This window comes from Caloenas nicobarica, chromosome 5, assembly GCF_036013445.1.
Source record: "Caloenas nicobarica isolate bCalNic1 chromosome 5, bCalNic1.hap1, whole genome shotgun sequence".
NCBI lineage: Eukaryota > Metazoa > Chordata > Aves > Columbiformes > Columbidae > Caloenas > Caloenas nicobarica.
This window is the reverse complement of record NC_088249.1, coordinates 42979545-43003570: the sequence shown is the minus strand read 5'-3', so window position 1 is coordinate 43003570 and position 24026 is coordinate 42979545. Positions and strand designations below refer to the sequence as shown.

Here is a 24026-nt window from a genome sequence, read left to right as displayed (position 1 = left end):
GAGATTTCTTCTCCAGCTACAAGAATAAATGGGCATGTGCAGGATGTGCAGGTTTTATTGCACAAAAAATCAAACTGGTAGCTGAGTTGCATTTAGTACATTTCCCCCAAACCTGGATAAAGATTAAACTAATTTTTACCTCCAAGCAGTTAAATTCTCAAAGAGATAACTGAGTCTCACTAGTACGCATTAATACTGCTGAGCCAGAGAATAAATCCTGTGACTTCTCTCAGCAATACGAGTCCATTGCAATAATAGCTACAGCTAGTATCTAGCTGATGCTGACGTAGACTATACACTGCAGCAGTGCTAGAATCACTGCAATTACTCTAAGCAACAACAGAAGGTAAACATTATAGCTAGTCCAAAATTTTGAGACCTGCAATTCAGGTCTCCTTAGGACCTCATGATAGTGTTATTTCTAATTTAATGAAGAAGGAAAACTAGTTATGCTTTCAAGAAAATGACTGAGCAGGCTCCAAGTTCTGGCAAGGTCAAAATACAAAGCTGTAGGATCACAGCTAAATGGTAACAAACATCCATCATTTACACTGCCATCTGCACATCTACAGCAGTCACCATTGTTTGTGAATAAGGGAAAAAAGCCTGAAATGAGTGACTTAAGTTTTCTCATAAAAGCACTCAGTCTGCTCCAACAACATTCTCTCAAAATAAAAAGCCTAAAAATAAAATAGACAGAATGACATATATATACACATTCTAGAACATAGATCAATAATCCTAAGTCAGTGATGGCTAAAAAATAAATATGTCACTGAATCTGGGAACTATGTCTTTGGGAAAAAGCACTGCTAGTTATTCCATCTATTAACCAACACTGTGAGGGAAAGAACTGACAGAGGACTGGTCTGCTCTTATTGCCCTAAACACTCAACACCAGCAGCCATAAGAGCCATTACAGTCCAGTGTGTAGTGGCTGATAACTAAAACACCCATGACACAACATACTGAAGAGTAGAATAAGTATGTATGACAACTATTGAGAGAATATGTAAGACAACTATTGAGAGAAGAGCAGATGCACAACTCTCTCAATATTAAACCCTTAATAATTGAAAAATACATACCCATATGACAGCTTACGTTTTCCAGATGTATTGCCACTGTGTGCATTTGACTGGGGCTGGGCACGCACTCCCACGCCTAAGGTCAGAGAATTGAGACCCTTCAGTTCATAAGTACATTTCAGCCATTTACACACAGTGCAAAGGAAAATTCTAGTAATTTATTTTCTGTTATAGATTTCATGAGGTATAAAGAAATATGAAACAAAGGAGAAAGTTGGAAAAAAAATGGAATACATATGGGAACCACGTGTTACAAAGATAAATCTGTTAGATCGAAGCAATTGTCTTTCTTCATTTGTTTATTCCTATTCAATTGTCATTTTCTCCCAAACAATACATGAATGAATAAATCGGTCCTTTTTCAGTACTTATGGATGGAATGACTGGCTAGAAGATATATCCAGAACAATACTTGTTCAAAATGCATTGCAAAAGGTCTATAAAGAAGTCTATGTTATTTTCTTGTACTTGCCAATGATGAAAGCTGGTGAAAATTTTTGAACATATTGGATTACATTGAGCATCAGTGGCTTTGACCATTCACAGCATCGCACTCTACTGCATATTTAGTTTGAAAACTTCTGGTGCAAACTGCAGAACTTGTCAGTCTCTCAAAAAAGAGAAATTTTGAACAGCTTAATACAAAAAGTAACGATTAGGGCCATTATGAAACCTGAGCTGTGTATATTTACGAGTATTTTTAGGAGCTTTGGTTATGATTTAATGGAAGCCTTGTAATGATGAAACAGAAACAGAAGACTCTAATTGCTGGCAAGTGCACATGAAGTAATTCCTGGGAGTGGCCCAAAGCGTGCAAAGAACACGACAGTCATTATCATCAGTAGCTGCAATTGGGAATACAAAATAATAATAGCAATAACAATAAAACACACACAAAACAAAAACAAAAAAACACCCCAGACTTTATTCCCCTAAGTTTTCTTTGTAGATTTTTTTCCTGATATTCAGATGAGCCTTTTACTGAGCATAGTCTGTACAGGCCAGGAATGCATACAAAAGCCATCTTAATAGGTACAGTTGAAAAGGTTAGAGTGCGCAACTAATACTTTGTCATCAGTCAAAAATCACCAGGTTTTTGCCAGAAAATCGGGAGAGAATTTGACCAGCACTGCAAACTAAGTTCATCTTGTCTAGGTAGTAATTACCAGCATAAAGTGCTCTACCTAATTTTTGAGAAGTCTCAGAAGCAAGAGAATTGTTAAGGAATGCATCCATCAGCACACTTGACTTTCAAATAAAAGAGACATCCTCAGGAAAACACAGATTACAACCATCTTTGACAAAAGGCTTGTTTCCTTTCATTGCAAACAGATGCACAGCTAAACAATACTACAGTTGAAAATAAGCTTCACTTATCTAGGGAATTTCCATTTGTGATTCCTGGAAAAAAGTTTTCTGCAATTACAAGCATGCTAGAGATACTCAACTTAGGTATTGACGTGGTGATTTAATCATGCATGCATGCATTAATTCCAGAGCACTAATAATAATGTATACAGAAGGAAAAGCATTTGGAAATTTGGAAAACTCTTGTTTGCTTAGGTAGCATACCTTGTTTTATTGTTGTATACAATCTTGACAAATGCTAGGAATTCTGAAAAAGCATAAGATCGGAGTAACAGAAAATTAATAGATCTTCATACAAATAGTAATCATGAGAAAATATGAGTACAGTGTACTGCTCTGATGCACACTTTGAAAAATAAATCTTTCCTAGACAGAAATTTTGAAGACTCCAGAGCAGAGACTTTTCTCTGAACTCAATATCAGCCTTTCTATCTAATAACTTATTATTTTCTTAATTTAAGTGATTTGAGGAGTTTCCCAAAAGCAAATTTTTTGGCTCCTGGGTAGGACTCAACTAGCCTTTGAATCTGTCTGCAATAGTAAAATGTAGTTTACATTCTTTATTATTCAGTCATTGAGTGTTTGCCATAATAAACAAACAGCATGCCTCAAACTAAAACAATATGGAAACCTCTTGCTAGTCATACCTACTATTCTTTAATAAGAACATCCCAGTTAAAATGGACAATGATTTCACAAATCATTTGTTAGCCATATTGCTGTGAAGCAAACAGTTTCGCCCTTTGCACATCCTGTAACTGAAATTAAAATGATTAATTAACATGACATATCAATGTATTGCCTTATGCATAGACAGCTGTTTCTACTCTTTCCGGAGGGATGTACTCGAAGTTCTATCATTCATGTTATATATCACCCACTAGTGGTTATCTGAAAACCTCAAGATGCAAAAATTTTAAATGCTGTAACAGAACATCAAGGTAGTTTTGTATTAAGATTAAAAATGACCACGATAAAATTTCACATAGTTGTTCCGACAGGCAGTTTGTACATTGAAGAGTCTGTCCAGTTCAGCAGATGCTAATTAATGCTGATTCCTCACATAAGCAGCAACTAATAGGGAAAGAAACAGGGAAAAAATTACAATCCTGTGTATTTCTTACTCTGTAATTCAGTTCTGCTTCTAGGAATTTAATGGGATTTCTATTTTTTATTATGCTTGTACTAGGCCTAAACGATCTTCTGCTTTTTGCAAAAGCTTTACTCCTTCAATACACCTTTTTGTCTGTTATTTATTGTTTCAGGTTTAACTAGTCTGAACAACAGCAAAATAAATTTTTTGTTTCTGAGAACTTGAAATTCAAAAATGTAATACATATATGACAAAAGTTGATGAAAAAGCAGATGTTTTGATGATTTAATTGCATTTCATTTCCTTTTTTCATTTTTTGTACATATGCAGGTTTTTTAGAGATCTGAATGAACAGAAGACATAGAAGACAGAAGACAGTGTGGAAATTAAGCTGGCACCACTGGTAGAAAAGTTGCTGGAGAAGATATTGCATAAATTAAGAGATTAATGGACATTGTTGTGCCTTGTACTAGCAGCATGCTTAGAAAACTCATTTACAGCTGCCTTTCAAGCACAGACATTGCCTTGTACTCCTGCAACTGTAAGATAAATTCCAAACCAAAGTAAAGCTGGATAAAACAGATTTAGGCAAAAGAGTGGCAACGTTAGTAGGAAAAAGTATATCACACAGAATGAACCCATACTAGTTTTTGTGGACTCCATACATCATACTGTTAGGGGAGCCAGAACTCCTTCTCAGACAGCAGTAAGAGCCAGAAATTCTCACAGAGGCTTAAAGCTTACTTTCAGCACCAAATTTCTGGCTACAGCCAACAGTAGTAAGCTACTTGCCACAGAAAAGAAGTTAAAATCTACCTTGTGGTTTTGTAGGTCAACAGGGCAAATCACAGGTATGTCAGAAATAAAAAAATCAGACTCAAATTAGCAAATAATGGCTTTTTGTTGTTGTTTTTGTTTGTTTGGGTTGGTTTTGTTTTAGTTTGGTTTTTTGTTGTTGTTGTTTATCCATTGTGTATACCTTTCCCAGAAGAAAACGCTCCAAGGGAAACATCTACGTAGATAGTACAGCAGGGCACCTGCATTAACAGGATGCATCTTATTAGAAAGGAACAGTGTGTTCTGAACCAATATCCAACCAGCAAGAAGTCACGACAAAACAATGTGTGTCTGTTAAATGAATCCTGAAGGGGCAGCCCAGAAAGAGAAGAAGAAGACCACCAGTCAATCACATTGGCAGATCAAGCAAAGACTGGAACACCTTCATGTCCAGCTAACCATTACCTTGGTCACATCCTTGTCATCTAGAGCAGTAACTACTCCAACATTTATACAGTCCTAAAATTACATTTGGCCCTTTGAAGGCAACTGCGAGGCTGATGTGGCCCCTGGTGAAAATGAGTTTGACACCCCTGCTCTAGAAGTTTCTTCAAGCTCTTCAACATGTACCTATTAGGTACATAACTGTCTATGGTGTATGCATCTGCCTCTCCATAGCATATTCCTGGAATGTGTTATCTTGAGAACGAAAAGGGGCCTGAGTAAGCTCTAGCCAGTTCAACAAAAGGTGACAAAAACCTATTATTCCAATGGTTCTTACACTTACTCTCCTACTTTCAGTTTTAAAAGCACAGAAATGAAGGATATACATTCATATTTATTTCCAAAACTCTCACTGACTAATACATACAAACCTAATCAGCAGTGGCATAGATATGAACCTGTTTCAATTCACATCGAAATAGATTTAGCATACCGGTGTTCAGTTACTAAGTCTCAAGAGTAGGAATGAGAGCAAACGAAGTATGCAAGGTAATTTCTTAAATCACTGTGCTGTTTCAGAACCAAATATATAAATATACTATCAATAACAAAGGTCATCAACATGCCGGAAGGAACTAAGAATACTTCCTGAATTCAACTCTTGATATTTGGGCTTGGGTTTGGTTGTTTGGTTTGGGGTTTTTTTTAAATAATTTATTTTCACACACACGATGGGAAACAAACAATAGTTGGTCCCTTCCAGCCTGGTATTCTGTGATTCTATGAAAATATTAATGCAATAGAAATAAAAGCAAACACTATAAAGTCATACTGAATTTAGCATTATAGATGAAATGTTTAACACATTTTATTACTACAATTATTCATACTACTGTACTGTCTAGGGATCCTATTGAATTATGAGAATCCCACTGTGACAAGTGTAGTGGAAACATGAAACAAAGGAGACTCCTGGATCATCAATCTTACAAGCTAAACATTGGACAAAAAGAATGAGCGGCACACTCGGAAACATGACAACATGAGCTAATACGAATGAGTGTAATAAAGCGTAGTCATAACACATCAGCAACCCTAGAGACATACATTTGTTAGCGTTGGACATAACGGATTCCCAACTCCTCATTCACAAAGGAGGAAGTTGCATGTCCTGTTTTTCGGTCTCCTTCCGTTCTTCCAGGTAGCTACTGTTCGGAAAGATATCAGCAGACATATTCGGCTTCTTTGAGAGACAAATCTTTTGTAGACAGCTGAATTGGACAGCAATCTCTACATTCAGTGGATCCTCACAGCTGACATGTAATAGCCTTGTGGTTCTCCTTGTAGTGGAGTAATTGAAAACTGTGCAGCTGTATTATATATAATAAAAACATAAAAAACAAACAAAGAAACAAACAAACAAACAAAAAACACCAAAGAAAGAGACAAGGAACACTGAAACTAAGCTAAAAGAAAGGATTCTAAGACTAAAGAGAAGAAAATGTCCTGTCTTTCACGGTCCTGTAAAAAGACTGCATTTAGATTGTGTCCCTGTTGGTTGCAAATTAAGCTGCAGGCATTAGTGTATAATAGGTGCTAGCCAAAAATGGATAGGGAATGCTATGAGAATACATCTTTCATCTGGTCAAGAAACTTGCTACAGTGTGAGCTTTAAACCTTGTTAGATAAGGAACTTCTATGCTTTGTAAGCCTCCTAAACACTTATTAGGCACATCCGATTATGATGTTTTCTCTTCAAATCCTTGACTATACCAGTTAGGGAAAATACGAAAAATGTATTTTGTAAAAAAAAATAACCTGCAAGAAATATAATTTCACATTATGAAAAATCACATACAGACACTTGCTGTCCCTTGGATTCCTGGTCAAGTAATGACCACTAGCCACTAGGCAAGGAAACCAAAGCAGAAAGGTTTGAAGTTCATACAACCATGGTAGATTAGGCTCCGAATAAGGTAGGCAGTGGGGCTAATGGAAGAAAATGCAGGATAGTTGGGGATTTGCCTCACCAAGCTCAAGAAAACCTTTCATAAACATACTAAATGCAAAATCTTGAGTCTGTATAAAGAGGACAAATCATGCAAAATTGAAAGTAAAACCAGTACACGTATGTGTCAGCAGATATATAAGATGTACAGTATATTCCAGCAGAGATGGCACCTTCCCTCAGCAGCGTCTCCTTACGAGTCAGCCTAAGAGCATGAAGTTGATTTTGAGCAACAGTAAAGACATTTTGGTGAAAACAATTGGCATGCCTTTGCATTAATTGAAATGTGCTTGAATTATAGTGGCAATAGGATTCTGCTGACAAGTAAGTTTAGTCAAAGGAAACAAGCATACGAAATAAAGGAAGGTTCCACTGAAAAGCAAACCTGATCAGCATCGTTAGGTATTTATACATGGTACTAAAAGGGGTAAAGACCAGCAAACACACCAATGGAAGGGGTTCTCAGATGCCTGTAATAATGATGGAAGACCTCTGCCTTATGTACTTTGATTCTGAAACAACCTTGTGTACACAGTGAACCCAACCAGTGATGCAAGCAAACAGACTAGCAATTTTTTTGCAGGCTTGGAAACTTTATACTATCCTCTTATTTGCATCATGCAGTTCCACATTTCATGCTTTTTAGAAATGAATAGGATACTACAAAGCCTAACCCAACCTGTTTGCAGTTGATATTTATGCATAACTTTATTTGCTTCAGTCTTGCTTCCGATAAGCTTGCAGGTACATATAGGGGATCTTGACAAAAATCTGTAGACTACAAATAGAATTCTAGTGGTGCCTTAGAGAAATGGGATTTTGGTGAGTTTTAAAGGTAATTTTAATTCAACACAATAAGTAAACCAAACAAAGTTTGTGCCCTTTGACAGCCTGCTCCCAAGCCACCCAAATATGAATGAAACTGTAATATAGTAACAACCAGTGACCAGAATATGACCAACATGATATTTATACACATAACTGGGACTGGAATTAGGCAAAATCAAAAGAGGGGTTGCAAATTTTAAGTATTTTTGGTAAACAGCAGAACGATTTTGCTGGCAGAGGTCCTGAACCTGACAGCGAAAGGTTTATTTGTGGCTTTATGAATTTATATTGCAACTTAAATTAAAAGTACAATTTCATGTCTTATTAGACTCTCTGCTTCCCGCCTCCCAAACTGAATGGATGATTTTTACTTGGATTCTTCAGACATTTGAGAGACTACATTGCAAACAAACTCAATTCACCGTTTTGAAAAAGTTCCACATGTGCTACTCCACAGGCATGAAGGAAAATCTCCGTCTCCTTATCAATAATTTGTAATGAAAATTTCATATTCTATTATGTTCCTAGCTCAGAAGACCCTTATTTTACAACTGCATACCAAAGAAACAGAAAACCCATTATGAAGGAAACTTTCACATTGTGCATATCTCTCCACAAGAAAGGTATCATCAGTTCTCTTTTCTGAAAAACTGGTGGAGAGAAATCTTTCTGGCAATTGCAAACTTCCTTAAAATTCAGTGGCATAAGGGAAGACACAGACTTCTTTGAAGGTAAATATTTAAAAGTTTTGAAATAAAACATCATCCTTCATGGACAAATCCATAATACTCTGCAGTTCACATGGAAAGGATGTTGGTAGAGGCGGCTTGGGAATCCCACGTGTCTGACTGTAGGCTGGACTGAAAATCAAGGACAGAACTCAGGTTGGTGTCACTGCAGTGGCAGCTGCAAACTGCTGCTGATGACCCCAGTCTCCAGGTGCACCAATGACACAGAAGACTAAACAACTAAACTACCTAGAATAAACTTCTTAGCTCAGCTGGTAAGAAGCAAGTACCATATTCAGTTTCCAGAGACTGCATTTACCTGGCAAACACGTTATTACAGAAAATGTGACAATGATAATGTAAAATAGCAAAGAATGAAAAGAGTACTGTTCATATTCCTTTTATGAACACAACATACACACACACACAAATGCTTCTTAAAGAGGAAAAATTTAATCAAACATTAGCTTCTCTGAGAGAGTATGAGGGCTGTCTTTGTTTTATGGATGTCAGACTTGGTGGTCTGGTATGAGGCGAAAATTACATGACTATTGTTGCAAAGCTACAAGGCGAACGGAAGAAACAAGATGTATATTTGCTTGCTTGCAAGCATTTTGGTTAGGATATTAACAAGTTCACAACTTTAAAAAGATTCAGCTTTCTTTCAGGTATTTAAGACATTTTTTAAATTTCCTATTATTTCACTTTTCTGTGAGCTACAATAAAAATCTGGGGGTCTCATTTTCAGTTACCTATAGATCCTTCCATACTACCTGGACTCCACCTTAGTTGAGAATAAAGTCTCCAATATTCATTTTGTTTAATATAAAACAAATTCAGTTTTAATGTCCCAAGGTCCTATGACTCCAAATATGTGGTAGTCTTAAACAGAACAAATCACTAGAAACAGATGCATCTAGTATACAGCCTATTGCTAGTTTTCTTCCTCTGACAAGTAATGCATTATAAGCACTACAGGATCATCATTAGTACATTTCTTAACAATAGTTTCAAATTTCATATCATTTCATGATCATTTTCTCAAAGATGATGAGCTAATTATTAATTAGGTACTTAGAATATGTAGGGAGGCACATGTACCTTGCCAATATTTTGCCAGATATATTCTGTTCAGGAATCGCCACATTATACATTTTCTATAACATCACTGTTTTCAGTTGTCTCATTACTATATCAGAAGATCTGCTCTTGCCTTTGGGCTTGTCTTATACCTTCTGTTATTGATCTTCTTTAGTGATTATTTCGGTTGAGTTACCTGACTATGGAGTAATTTTCCTATGTTAATTCATTTATGAACACTATTTCTGCACTCTAAGAAATGCACTGGAAATGATGAGCTCTGAAGCTGTAAGTAAAGAGCTTCAAAACCAAAACATTTTCAAAATCTACAAATATCAAATAGATAACGTAGAATTTGTGGAGAAATAATTAAATTAGTTTTCCCAAAGATAAAATGCATTGATTGAAACATTGAGGAAGAAATGTCTGTGGGCTTGGATTTTTTTTTTCCAAGTTGAAAAGTAGCAATACCTTTATATGTACAATTCAAATTTGAGTAAAAAAGAAGTTATTATTTAGCCTACATTTGTGCCTCTGAAATATCAAAGGTTTGGTTAAGTTAGTGGAAAATTTATCAGAATCACTTACACAGGAAACTAACATTGAACAGCTTCCTTAGTAGTTTCAGAATACAAAAACACCAGTTAACTCTAGCCATCTTTAGTCATAAAAATTCATCATCTTTAGCATTTCTTGGCCACTCCTATTCATTTGCCTTTATCCTTCAATCCCTCTTTAAATCCCATTTGGTATCTATGCTCATTTTTACTGATGTGTCTATTTAATACTATTAAAAGATAATTTTTCTTTTTTTTTTTTTTTTTTTAATTTTCCATGGTAGTTTTCGACTTTGATCTTTTTCAAGACACAAAATAGTTTTTCAGTTGAGGAACACATAACTGGAAGGGATCTATAGAATCAGTCCTGCAAGTAATGTCAGAGAGAACCACTTTGTTAATTCATTTACATACCAGTCAAGTTCCATCTTGCCACTATTTCAATTGGAAGACTGTTGTAGAATTTCATGCTGCCAGAGATTTCATTTTACTTTTGAGCCTAAAATTTATTCTTGGTCAAGTGCATTCATTCCTTATACCAACACTGTCCTTGGTCTATTCATAAATATAATTAAATATCCTTTAAACTTTCGCTTTAAGGTCAATCAGTCATGCTTTTTTAATCTTTACTCATGTGGTATTTTCTTAGTGTCTCAATAGTAAACATTTTCTGCGCTTCCAGTATTCCAGACTGGCTTGCACTAGAACCCATATAAGGCTATTAATATTATTTCTATTTGGAAATAATCTCTTGATATCTTGTACATTGATTTTTATATATATATATACACATATAACCCGCAATTCTAAAAATTTACTTGTAAAATTGTTTTGTAAATTATCTCTTTTCTTAATAGAGAGCAGACTAGCAACAGATTTCAGAACACTAAGAATTACTAACAATTTTATGTCATGCATAAAAATTCATCCTTGTGTATATTTTCTTGGAACCTACTATTTTTGGGGTAAATTGTTAGATTTTTTTAGAGTACTCTAGATTGACGGGTTCTATAAATGCAAAAACCTGAAGTATTTCACTTAAAAGTAACTACATTCAATGCCAAAATGATAAATGGCCATCTACAATACCCTAAAAAAATATTTTCAGAAGAGAAACACAGAAGGTAAAAGAACAGTGCTAGAGCAAATGTAAGAAATTGGGCCACTGAAGTCATCGTGTTGAAACCCACTGTCCACAGAACGAAGCAACAATGTGTCACTAAGCAGTTGTTGTACTAATGAGTGTTTAAAAATGTAATGAAATTCCAGCTACTTTTTCCTTTGTCATTTTGTGGTTTGTTTGTTTTGTTTTCAATCAGAGACAATGTCCAGAAACATTATGAGTACTAAAGAATCTTCATGGCATTGTTTTACAAAAGTTCCTAACAGACAGTGACTTCTTTAATGTTGGATGTATCCTTTATTTTATTAATGATGAGAAGTAATCAATGGAATGCTAAAAATAAACTTATAAAGAAATCTAGTCTGAAATTTGAATCTATTGTTTGAAGCAAGTTCAGTGGTCATGGTAACACCAGTCGAAGATTGACTCTTGCCCACTGTGAAATAGGGATGGCTCTTCTAAAAAGGTCACAAGTTTTTCAAATATAGGCACCATGTTTTAAATTCTGCACATACAAAATATGTTCATGTCACTCAAATTACACAATGTGGCAGTGTTATAAGTCTGAACATTATTGTCAATTAATGGCAGAGAAAAGAGCCCAAAGCTCATGTAAGACTAATGACTGGGACGAATCCTGAAAAGAGACAAAAAGTATAAAACAACCGTTTTCCTGTTGTATGCAGTTTTGTGTGTGCATGTGTGAGAGTGCATATAACAAAAACTGTCTAAGAGTAAGTTCAGATAATAGCCCATCCATTTGTTCTCAGCTTCTCATCCAGTTTCATTGCTAAAGGCTTTGATTTTAACCGCATGTTAAAATGCAAATTCAAATCCCATATAAACCATTAGTTAGCGTGTTGGCTGGTTCAAACCAATCAAAATTGAGAATTACTGCCGAACGTTGTCCTTTTAGTCTACTTGTCAGCCTCTGGGTATGTAGGATACTTGACTGTTTCAATTTTCTCCTTAACTTTATAGGATGGGTACAGGCCTGTTCTTCCTAGTTTCCTATTGATGCCTTTTGAATAACCATCCCAGTGGTTTCCAGCTACTCCAATTATATCTCCAGGTTCCATTGGAATTTCATCAGCAGTTCGTGGATGATGAGCATAAATAGCAACCTGATTGTGGGCATTCTGTCCACCAAAGTAGTAGATATCATCCAAAGAATGGAAATACGCTGAAGCATCTGGATGCAATGTCTGCATAATTTCATAGGCAACTCGACAAACCTTAGAAACAAAAACAGAAGAGAAGTCATAAATATTGTGTGTGCCTGCAATATACCACAGAAGCCAGAAACCAATGCATAAAAATGAAATTTCACAGGAGAATCAAAACCAAAAGACCCACACCTTTACTAATAAGAAGCATACAATTTTACAGCATTTTAATTACTACTTTGGTGATCAGATTTGGTAAATAAATAAAAAGATAAATCATTAGAACAGTCTGTTTTTCAGTAAAAATTGAAAATGCCTATAGAAACACTAGCCATCCTGCTTTTTAAATGAATTATATGTAGCCAATCAAATGTAAGAGCAAATTTGTTTTCCTTTTCTATTAATAAAAACTGTATTTTACTTCCCTTTGAACCTTTAGAATTTACATTTTCAAAATTTATTCTGCAATAATGAGGCTTTACGTTTACTTTTCTAAAGGAAGCTCTGCCTTCCACTATCCAACAGTTCCAGAAGTCCAAGGCTTTAAAATGATGTTAAGATTAGACCAGTGATAGAATTATCTTTGGCAACTTGGAAGACAACCAAATGAAATGGAATTTCAGCAAGACAATAATGATGTTGGTGAGGAGAAAGATGCATTTTGAAATGTCATTGTATCACATTTTATGAAGGGAATTTTCAGACTGGCAACAGGTTCCCACATCAGAATTGTGTTGTATCTGTCAGATTTGTCAGGAACACAAAAGGCTCCTGCTATATTAAACAAGTTCTTTTCAACATTTGGCAAGAAAGCTCCTCTCTGTCAGGTGTTTGATTTGGCTACTGTGACCTTTCTAACTTCTAATCTACATGACCATATCTTTCTTTGATTTTGTCTAAGTTTGAAAAAGCGTGATAAACTAACAATACAGCAGACTTCTTTAATATGAACAAGCATTTGAGCTTTTTCATAATTTTCATTCTGTGTAAATATAGTAGAGCTTGAATTTACTTTTCTTCCTCTAAGGATATGGTGAATAGAACTTTGGTCAGTCAAACCAGACATATTTGTACATTCCTAGCTTCTTTAAGAGAGGCATTTGCTCTAAAAATGTCATAATTTCCTTTTATTTACCTCCATCTGATCTTTGAAATAACTTTTCAGAAGTACCTTTGAGAAGACTGGGCTGAAGTTCATTATTTCAAACAATTTGTTATACCCCATAATACAGAAGCAAATTTGATTACCCATACATTGGTAAGAGGTAATTTATTTTGTAGCTTCTGTGACTGTTTTTGATCTTCTTCGCATGTGTGTGCACCACAGGAGGAGGATACACACACACTCTGTAAAAGATTTCAAATATTTTCAGTAGAAATGATTTTTAGTGAGTGTTAGTGTCCTGCATACCTGACATAAAACATAAAACATCTCTCAGGAATTGTTTCCTTTGTGGTGCCAAACCTGGGTAACTAAACTGTAAGCTGTTGAGGGCAGTAGGCAGAGACCACATGCAGAATTATAGTTAAAGCCAGCCTCCCATTTTTTATTCATAGATTCACTTGTTTTGCAGCCTGCATACTTAAATGTACAATGCAAAATACAGAGACTAATAATTCCTGGAAGGAAATGAGATTATGAAGAAATGTACGTCAGGCAGAGGGAGCTATGATCTCATCTAAATGAAGACCGAAGGGACAAAAAAATTCTTTGTTTTAATGTGCAATGTTAATTCTGCTACTGTGTTACCATTTGCGTAAGTACCATGTGGCTTTTCTATACATCTCATTTAATGCAATGTTGCCGAAATACAGTGCTAATATAGGTTGTTTCCCTTGACTTCACAGAACTTGATGGGCCTAATTTCTTTAATGACAGTATTTTAATGAATTACCTATTCTTCAGCTTATATCAGTATTCATTTAGTTTCGGTAGCATAAATAAGAATTAATATAGAGGACTTCCTAAAGCACCTGATTCTACTCACATATACTGTAATTTTCTCTTAATACCTCTGTAATGAAGTTTTTACTCTTTTTGGCATTGATAAGAAAATGGAAAAAAACTCAGCATACAATTGATTAATGTGAAACTCCAAAATCACTCTGGAAATAAATTAGACTATGTTCTTATCCTTACTTTCTCTTTATACAGATTGGACAAAAGATGGCCATTAACAGCCTGATTTTGCTTACCTTTAATCCAAAGTAACTACCCAAACTGTTTATTTCATTGATGAAAGGACAGAGACAGTAGTTCAAATGCTAGAGATCAGAGGATCTAACTTTCAACTGATAAAAAATAAATCTTTCTGAAAAGAGGGAAAACTTGCAACAGACCTTAGAAAAGCCCAATATATGAAAATACTGTATCCACATTGTTGCATGACCAGCAAAACTGCTGCTAAATGATTTTTGAGGAGTTTAAATTATTAATGCACAAGAAATTGCTCAGAATAAATTAAGTAGAAGGTTGGACCAAATTCATAGTCCCAGAGGTCCCCATCAACCTGTACCACCTTAACTATATCAATTATAGCATTCTTATTTCAAAATGACTCGAACACTTACAATTCAAGGACAATATATTCTGCCGAAGCCATTTGTACCTATATTTAAAACGTACTTCATCTATGTCGGTACCCAGTGTTTTATTGTCTAAATGTTTAAAAGCCAACATTTACTAATTTTAACACAGCTATCTGAATATCGTAATAGCAGAAAACTTCAGATTTCTGATCAAGTTTTTATCCAAGACCACGTAATTCTTCCTTCAGAGTATGAACTGTCTCAACACCAAGATCTGTGTGGCACTGAAGACATACAGCCCTAGATCTTGGCTGATGATCACCTCTTTCACTGATATGCATTCAGTGGACATACTTCATCTGAACCAAACATTATTATCATTAAATCATAGAAAGGTTTGAGTTGGAAGGGACCTTACAGATCATCTAGTTCCAACTCTCCTGACATAGGCAGGGACACCTTCCACTAGACCAGGTTGCTCAAAGCCCCATCCAACCTGCCCTTGAACACTTCCAGGGATGAGGCATCCACAGCTTCTCTGGCCAGCCTGTTCCAGTGCCTCGCCACTCTCATGGTAAAGAATGTCTTACCTATATCTAATCTAAATCTACCCTCTTTCAGTTTAGCGCCATTACCATTTGCCCTATCACTACATGCCCTTGCGAAAAGTTCCTCTCCAGCTTTCTTGTAGGTCCCCTTCAGGTACTAGACAGGTGCTATAAGGTCTCCATGGAACCTTTTCTTCTCCAGACTGAACAACTCCAACTCAGCCTGTCTTCACAGGAGAAAAGCTCCAGCCCCCTTGATCATCTTGGTGGCGCTCCTCTGGACTCACTCCAACGGGTCCATGTCCCTCTTTTGCTAGGGGCCTCAGAGCTGAACACAGTACTCCAGGTGGCGTCTCACCAGAGCAGAGTAGAAGTGGAGAATCACTTATCTTGACCTGCTGGTCATGCTTCTTTTGATGCACCCCAGGATACAGTTTCCTTTCTGGACTGCAAGCACACATTGCTGGGTCATGTTGAGCTTCTTATCAACCAACACTCCCAAGTCCTTCTCCTCAGCGCTGCTCTCAATCCATTCTCTGCCCAGACTGTATTTGTACGTGCGATTGCCCTGACGCATGTGCAGGACCTTGCACTTGGCCTTGTTGAACTTCATCAGGTTCACATGGGCTCATCTCTCAAGCCTGTCAAGGTCCCTCTGGATGGCCTCTCTTCCCTCCAGCAGGGTGACTGCACCACACAGCCTGGGGCAAACTTGCTGAGGGTGCACTCAGTCCCACTGTCCATGTCACTGACAAAGATGTTAAACAGCACTGGCCAAGTACTGACCCCTGAGGAATGCCACTTGTCACTGGTCTCCACTTGGACATTGAGTCATCAACTGCAACTCTCTGAGTGTGACTATCCAGCCAATTCCTTATCCACCAAGTGGCCCATCTGTCAAATCTGCGTTTCTCGAATTTAGAGACAAGGATGTCATGCGGACAGTGTCAAATAGTGACAAGGGATGAAGAAAAGCCTGAGGTCCTTAATGCTTTCTTTGCCTCAGTCTTTAATAGTAAGGCCAGTTGTTCTCTGAGTATGCAGCTCCCTGAGCTGGAGGACAGGGAACAGACTTAAGTCCCAATAATAAAAGGCGAACTGCTGAGCGATCTGCTACACCACTTAGACACACATGAGTCTACGGGGCCAGATGGGATCCAGCCAGGGGTACTGAGAGAGCTGGTGGAGCCGCTTTTCATTTATCAGGAGTCCTGGCTAACCAGGGAGGTCCCAGTTTACTGGAAGCTGGCAAATGTGCTACCCATCTACAAGAAGGCCCAGAAGGAGGATCCAAGAAACTACAGACCCGTCAGTCTGACCTTGGTGCTGATGAAGGTTATGGAGCAGATCATCTTGAGTGCTATCACATGGCACATGCAGGACAACCAGGTGATCAGGCCACATCAGCATGGGTTTATGAAAGGCAGGTCCTGCCCAATTAACCTGATCTCCTTCTGTGACAAGGTGACCTGCATAGTGGATGAGGGAACAGCTGTGGATGTTGTCTACCTAGACTTTAGTAAAGCCTTTGACATTGGGGAACTGGGGTTGTTTAGCCTGGAGAAAAGTAGGCTCAGGGTAGACCTTATCATCCTCTATAACTATCTGAAAGGAGGCTGGAGCAAGGTGGGTGCCAGTCTCTTCTCCCAAGCAACAAGTGGCAAGATGAGAGGAAACGGCCTCAAGTTGCGCCACGGGAGAATTAGATTAGATATTAGGAAAAATTTATTCACTGAAAGGCTTGGCAAGCATTGGAACCAGCTACACAGGGAAGTGGTTAAGCAGGTATTTAAAAGATGTGTAGGTGCAGCACTTAGGGACATGGTTTAGTAGTGGACTTGATAGTGCTAGGTTAATGGTTGGGCTCGATCTGAAAGGCCTTTTCCAACCTAAACATTTCTATGATTTTCACGGTATATGAAATCAACATACAATATTACATAACAGAAGAAAATGCCAACTATGATAATTATAGGATTTCATTTTCTAAGCGACTCCAACCTGTTTCATCGGACCACTCAAGAATGGAAGCTTGTAGCATATAATTATCTGCAACAAGAACTCCCTATGGATTACCGTAGTCAGAATTCACATTTATTGCACTGCCACTGGATTGCTAGATATGTAACAGACCAAAGAGAAATTAAATGTCTGCTTTCTTCATTCTTTTCCATTCCCATAATCAACTAAGGCAATAGCAGACATGTTTGAACTGTAGTAGAGCGCAATGATGTGTACAAATGGATGGACGCAAGGTATATATTAACTTTATGCAAAACAAGGAATGCTTAAAGATGTTTAATACTATTTCTTGCTGATTTCAAATGTCTTAATTAAGCTTGTAACTTCAACTGAAGAGAACTAGTCAATCAGAGCTTACAGTCCTCTAAATGTTCAGATAGCATAACAAGCCTTTAATTTTCCACTGAAATTTTCATGAGAGAGCACTGACAATAAGCTAACAGGAGCATGAAAGAAACTAAGATTTAGAACTAGTATGTATACTCTATTGTATTTGTGTTGCATTTTACCTGGGATGAAAATGTACAGACCAGGAAGTCTGCCTGAGATAAAAAGTGAATATCCAGAATAACACCTCTTAGGGAGTTTTCAGTGTACCGGTTATGAAGTCCTGCTGACCAGGATATGGAGTTATCACTGATAAATTCGTAATTTGGATACCTGTGAAAATACAATACACTGTTAACAGCAAAGTCGTTTTTTTTTTTTCTTTTTTTAAGAAGCATCATCTTTGCTGCAAGATAAGGTTGTTACTTTGTTTTCAGTGAGTCTGTTTTACAGGGAATTAATTGTAATTTTGTTGAACACTCTAGAATGATACTGCTCCTCCCAAGCCTGCCCTCTCTTTATCCAGAAAAAAAGAAAAGATGCTGTAAGTCTGTCTGAGATTTGACACTGTAAAAGAAGTAAAAAAATATCAGGAAGTATATACTGCTAATTCTCCTGATTTTAGATGAAAAATACTCAGATTACTTCACTTTTTCTACTACTAAATAGAATATGGGATTGTGTCTTTACTGGACTAACTTTTACTACCATATTCTATTAGATACTGATTATGATACTGTGCAAGAAAATCAGTCACCTGTAAAAGGGTCATATTAAATAAAGGACTCTAAATGAATTAAAATTAATTAAGTCTTTCATAGTTATTAAGGTCACATGGAGAACAAATTTTGCAATTCACTGGTTAAAAGGAAATAAAAGAAATGTAAAATTTCATGTCAATCTGCCTATGTAGACATCGTAAACTAACTAGTAAAACTTTAAGCAAGAATATAAACCCTTACTTTATATTACTTTAGAAATAAGATTTAACATTAATGACATGTAACAATGACTTTAAAAGCAAATAAAATACTTTTTAAAAATGTTGAAAAAGAACGGTCTTTCTCAAAACAGTTGTACGCCCTTACTGGGGAACTGAAATCTGAAATAAACTGTGGAAAGTAGCACAAATTAATTAAATTTTCAGTCAGACTCCTACCAAAACCACATTTTACATGAAAAATTCCAGGTAGATTTAACAAAGATGATAATTACATTGCTGTTACACAATAATTCCATTTCATTCATGAAATGTAACTCATGTGACTAACCTGCCAACTACAACATTTCAACTACAGTGTTAATTATAAAATAATTTAAATAAAATCTGTTTTTCAAATTCAAAACTTCATAGCAATTATAAAGCAATATATTACATAAGATAGTAAGGCAGCTAATATTACATTTGCAAGAATTAATCATTCTTATACTGTTTAATAAAGAAAATCAGAATATAGAGCAGGCCATAACGCTGGAGCAACAATAACTTAGACTTGTAACTAGATGCTTCAAAACCTGACAGCCCTGTGCTGAACATTGCTCAAAATAAGGTTTACACTCAGAAGTTCTTGGAAATTTTCTGAAGTTTAGCACACACTTGGATACTATAACACAGCATGTGCATACACTCTGGGCACGCGGTAGACATGATTATGACAACCTCTTGTAAGAATATGCCTAATTTATTCCATTTTAATGTTAAACTACAGGGAAAGCGTATTCGAAAGTGAAATGGGGAAATATAGCAGGCTTTTTCATCTAACATTCCCTAGCCATGACTACCAAATCAGGAAATTTACCTCAAGAGCGAATTAAAAAGTCATATATAAAATTTCCACATTTGAGGAAGAATTTTAATTTATCTCTGTAGTGATTTTAATAATTATATGTTCCTAAGAGAAACACCCACTCTAACAAAAAAATAATATAGGTATGGCAAATGTCCCAGAGATAGCATGACAACTTTAAAGGGTACATCCGATCATGAGTGTCAGGGGAAGTTCATGTTACATTAAAAAAAAGAAAAAAACAAACCAAACAAACAGAGGAAAAAACCAGCCAACCAAAAATAAAAATGGGGGGAGGGGGAGAAGGAAGGGAATATTTGTAATAAATGATAAGACCTCTTCTGGGGAAATTATAGAAGGGTATGGCAAGAAATATTCTTTTCAAGATGAAGTCTATTGCAACAATTGTCTTTATCTTTTCATGTCTAGCATTTTTGTCAGTATTTAACCAGTTCTTAGAACAGATGACAACACAATATTTGTGATACATTCTATTTCTGTTTCCATTGTGTGAATCATATTGATATTTTTGTAAATAAAAAAGTACCGACCAAACAGAAATACGTCATACTCTACTGTGAAACTAGCTGAGGAACAGAGATGGGCATCAGTCTTATTTCAGTGACACAACTTTGAGAGAAGCAACATGAAGAACGTTTAACAGAAGATATCATTTTCTAGGGACAGTGAATATAGTAAGGATATTTGCACACCCCTTTGCAAGTTCTTCATCAGGAATACTGCTAAAATTATTCACTTTCTTCAGATTTCAAAAATTAAAATCCACATGCTGAGCAGAGACCAAAAAAACCTTCCTCGAAGAACGTGATTTCTTACTAGCAAAAGATCAGTCTAATAACTTAACAAATGAAGCACACAAAAAAAATTGTCATATTGGATCTTCTTCATACATCTAAAATCTTCTCGTTCCCTCCTTTATTCTGTAAAAAGTGTTTAAGATGCTTTTAAATCTGGTCTTCAATTCCGTTTTGTAAAGCTGATCCAAATTCACCTAACCAACAGCTTCAGGACGAATTTAGTCAAATCAGTGATAAAAGCTTAGCGTTTATCTACGCACAAGTTTAAGTTTTCCAATGAGCACTTTTCATGCTGTCCCACACACACAATGCTATATTCATGCTTGAGAAAAGAGGCTTCTTTTAAACACCCTAAAATGTGAGTATAACAGCAGCCATACTCAGTGTGACCAAAGAATCTTCTAGTCCATCATCCCGTCTCCAGCACAGACTGAAAGCAGAACATAAAGAGAAATACAGTAAAAGGCCAAGTCTATACCCCTCTGAAGTTTAGCCATATGTGGCCTACTGACTTCTTGCACCAGGTGAGGTTTAATTATCCTTCCCACTTACTATAGTGCTCTAGATTTTATTTAAAGCTATTCTTACCACAATGACTACAAAGGATAAAGGAAACGAAACTTCTAAAGTTCTATAGTTAGCTCTTGCTTCCTTCTATTCCCTTTCCATCTGTATTTATATTATGATTAATGTAATACTTACATTGTAAGCTTTTGGGGAACTTTTTTTCCATTTTAAGCAGAACTCAGCAATGATCCTATTACTAGGATTCCTGACTGCATGGTACATGAATAATAAATAATAAGATGTCATATTCTTACTAACAGAATCTCCTAAAAACAGTGTTTTGTAGGATTTTGGAGGAGGAAAGCTCCTAGCTTTCCAAAGAAATTACCCACATATTCTCTTCTCTATAACAAGGAAGGAATAAACTGCAAAGATAAAAGCAAAGAATGGAAACTGGAATAATATGGTTTTCTTTGTATCAGACTACATATATGTAGTATATCTCCTCCACATATCTAAAAATAATATCTAATTCTTCTAAAGCTACCTAATAGATTCTTGAAACCAATATACAAGCCAGGAAGGATTTTTTCCCCCCACCTAGGAAAAGGGGAAAAGAAGAAATCAGAAGAAGGTGGGGAAGAGAGAGTTTAAAATCTTTCCTTCCAGCACCTACTGGCCTCAGATAAGGATACAAATCAAGCACAATTATGAGACTATTTCAAGTTCCCATCGGTTTCAGAAGCTGATCACCTAGTTGTGTAAGTATAGCTTAGTGCTACACTGTGCAGCAGGTGCATTTGAATTCTATATATCAGGCATACTATGACTTGGGGCAGGTGGGGTTGCAACAGCTAAACTACAGATAGTAGACAGGGAGAAAAGACATTAACTTGCTATTGTGCAAGCAAATAAGCAGTGGAATGGGGTGGAAAAAAGCTTTCACAAGTGCTGAAAAAAACCCAACAGACCTCATGAGGGAGGCAAATTACTGCAAAAAAATGAAAAAGCAAAATACAGATGATTTTACAGGTAAATATCCTGAAAGGAAGAATACAATTTTTTGTATTTTAGCGTTCACAGACATGAGAAATAGACCTAAATAGATTCATATATAAATCAGAAAGGTATTAAATATATTTTTAAGAATTTATGTGCATGTTCAACTGCCTTTTTTTGAACAAATAGAGAAGATGCTGTAAATAATGTTATGGACTAGAAATACATATACTAGAAATTCAAAAGTTTGTATTTGAAAACTGTTAAATCAAAGAAAAAGCAATTTACTCCATCCATAACACATCACTTATCTAAGACAAATACCATGACCTCTGCTTACCAGAAGTTGTCAAGAGCTTTAATCCCATAATCATTACAGCTGTTGAACTCTCCAACCATGCTCCTCTCTATCACGTTGTTCTATATCATCCTAATTCTGAATATATATCACTTCTTTCTTTCTTTCAGAAAACAAAACAAACAAAAAACTCTACAAACTGATAGTACTGACTCCACTGTCTTTACTACTTTACTTGCAGTTGATAAGACATCTGACTGCAAGGGAAGTTTCCAAAACCTACATCATAACATTTTTGTTTTCATGACTCTGAATATTTCGAAATACTTCTCTTAATAGAAACCACACGCCTATTCATGTGAATGTTGGCTAAATCCTTATTATTTAAATGCCAACATTGTTTGACAGCCAATCACTCTCATGTAAAGAGAGATATACTATTTAGTACTTGCTAATATTAGTGCACCTAATAATAAATGCAACATAAGCTACTGCAGTACAATGTGACAGTTGTTTCTATCGAAGTTTGGTTGTTCAATGTGACTAGAACTTTTTTGTCAGAAGTGTAAACTAATTTGTAGTTTTCTTCACAAGAAGTGGAAGAAAAGGTTCTTTATTTCTAAAACCTGACCTTAACCTGTCTTCAGATGCCTTTAAATGCTGAAAGATCAAATTGCATCCTGTCTTCTGTGAAATCACAGGCAGTTTCAAAGCCTTCTACTTGATTGCAAGCAACAGTAGGGTGCAAGCAGCTTAGGAAATCATGTTTCAGTGTAAACTATTACCTGAAAACTCAGCAGCAACACATAAAAAAATCTTCACTACTTAGAGATTCTATGGCTTTTATTAAGAAAACATACAAAATGAATTCTGTCTTAATGTGCTGTATTTCCTCATATTTCAATAAAATTGATTTGGAATGGACCTTGAAGTGCCACAGAAACTGCAATGCTTAATAAAATTCAGTATTGTTTTACTGAGCAAGTCACAATTCCACTATTCATTTTTATTGCTATTGAAAACTTGGGACAACATGTTTACATAGGTAGTGCATCTCACTATTATTCACAAAATTGAAGTGTACAGTGCTAAGGGTCAAAAGTTGAACACAAAGAAAAAATGCATAACTAAGATTGTTACAGCAATATGGAATTCTGTTATGTTACAAACAATAATTAAAGTTATTTAAGACAATGTAATGAATTAAATAGTGTAACCTCAACTTTGTATTACCTGTCTTTTCATTGTTCAGATTTGAACTTTAAATGTCATGTTATCATAATTGTTTCTGCTACTGTTCTTGTCTCTACATATACAAAAAAGGAAGGATTAGATTGCCATCATCTGGAGTTGTGTATGTTCGTTTAGTTTTTCAAAACTCCATAATTTTAAACAGCAGCCCTTTATAGATATGAAAGAAAAATAGAAACAGCACAATTGAAATACACAGGTTGGCAATGCTGTAGAAAATTCCTCTGCTACAAAATAACATTTTCTGCTTACCTTGTATATGCCAAAGAAACTTTGTAATCCAGGCTGTTATCTTATATATTTTTCCAAGCATGTCTACCAAGAATAAACATGTCAAAAATTTGCCTTTCTTGAGTAACCTTGATTTTAAAAAAGTATTAATTTCCTTGCTTCAATGAAAAAAAAATCTGTTGTTCTGCTCAAGGGAGGCAAAATCTTGGAAACAGAAATAGGTGCCATTCAGTAGACAGATAAATAAATACTATTCAAAAGGAAAACTTGTACTTGGTAACAAATAAGATTAACTTCAATGCATCTGAAATACTTATCCAAGTTTCCATAGTCACGGCAATAAGCATTTGTGAAATTGTTTATATAACAGAAACACCATAACCCAAGAAAGATACGGTTAAATATGGAACATTTTTCTTCCATATGCATCTGCTTTCTTTTACTAAACA

At 35.9% G+C, this 24026-nt stretch overlaps 1 protein-coding gene across 2 annotated transcripts in view; it reads right to left on the bottom strand.

The window, feature by feature from the left end:
* Positions 1-8775: 8775 nt before the first annotated feature.
* Positions 8776-24026, bottom strand: part of FUT8 (fucosyltransferase 8) — a 139249-nt gene continuing 123998 nt past the window's right edge. For both annotated transcript variants that reach the window (XM_065636623.1, XM_065636625.1), the window contains 2 exons: positions 17869-18019; positions 8776-12329 (listed from right to left, as the gene is read on the bottom strand). In XM_065636623.1, the coding sequence (XP_065492695.1) occupies positions 12012-12329; positions 17869-18019 (469 nt within the window). In that variant the 3' untranslated portion in view covers positions 8776-12011. The remainder of the gene's footprint in view (positions 12330-17868; positions 18020-24026) is intronic.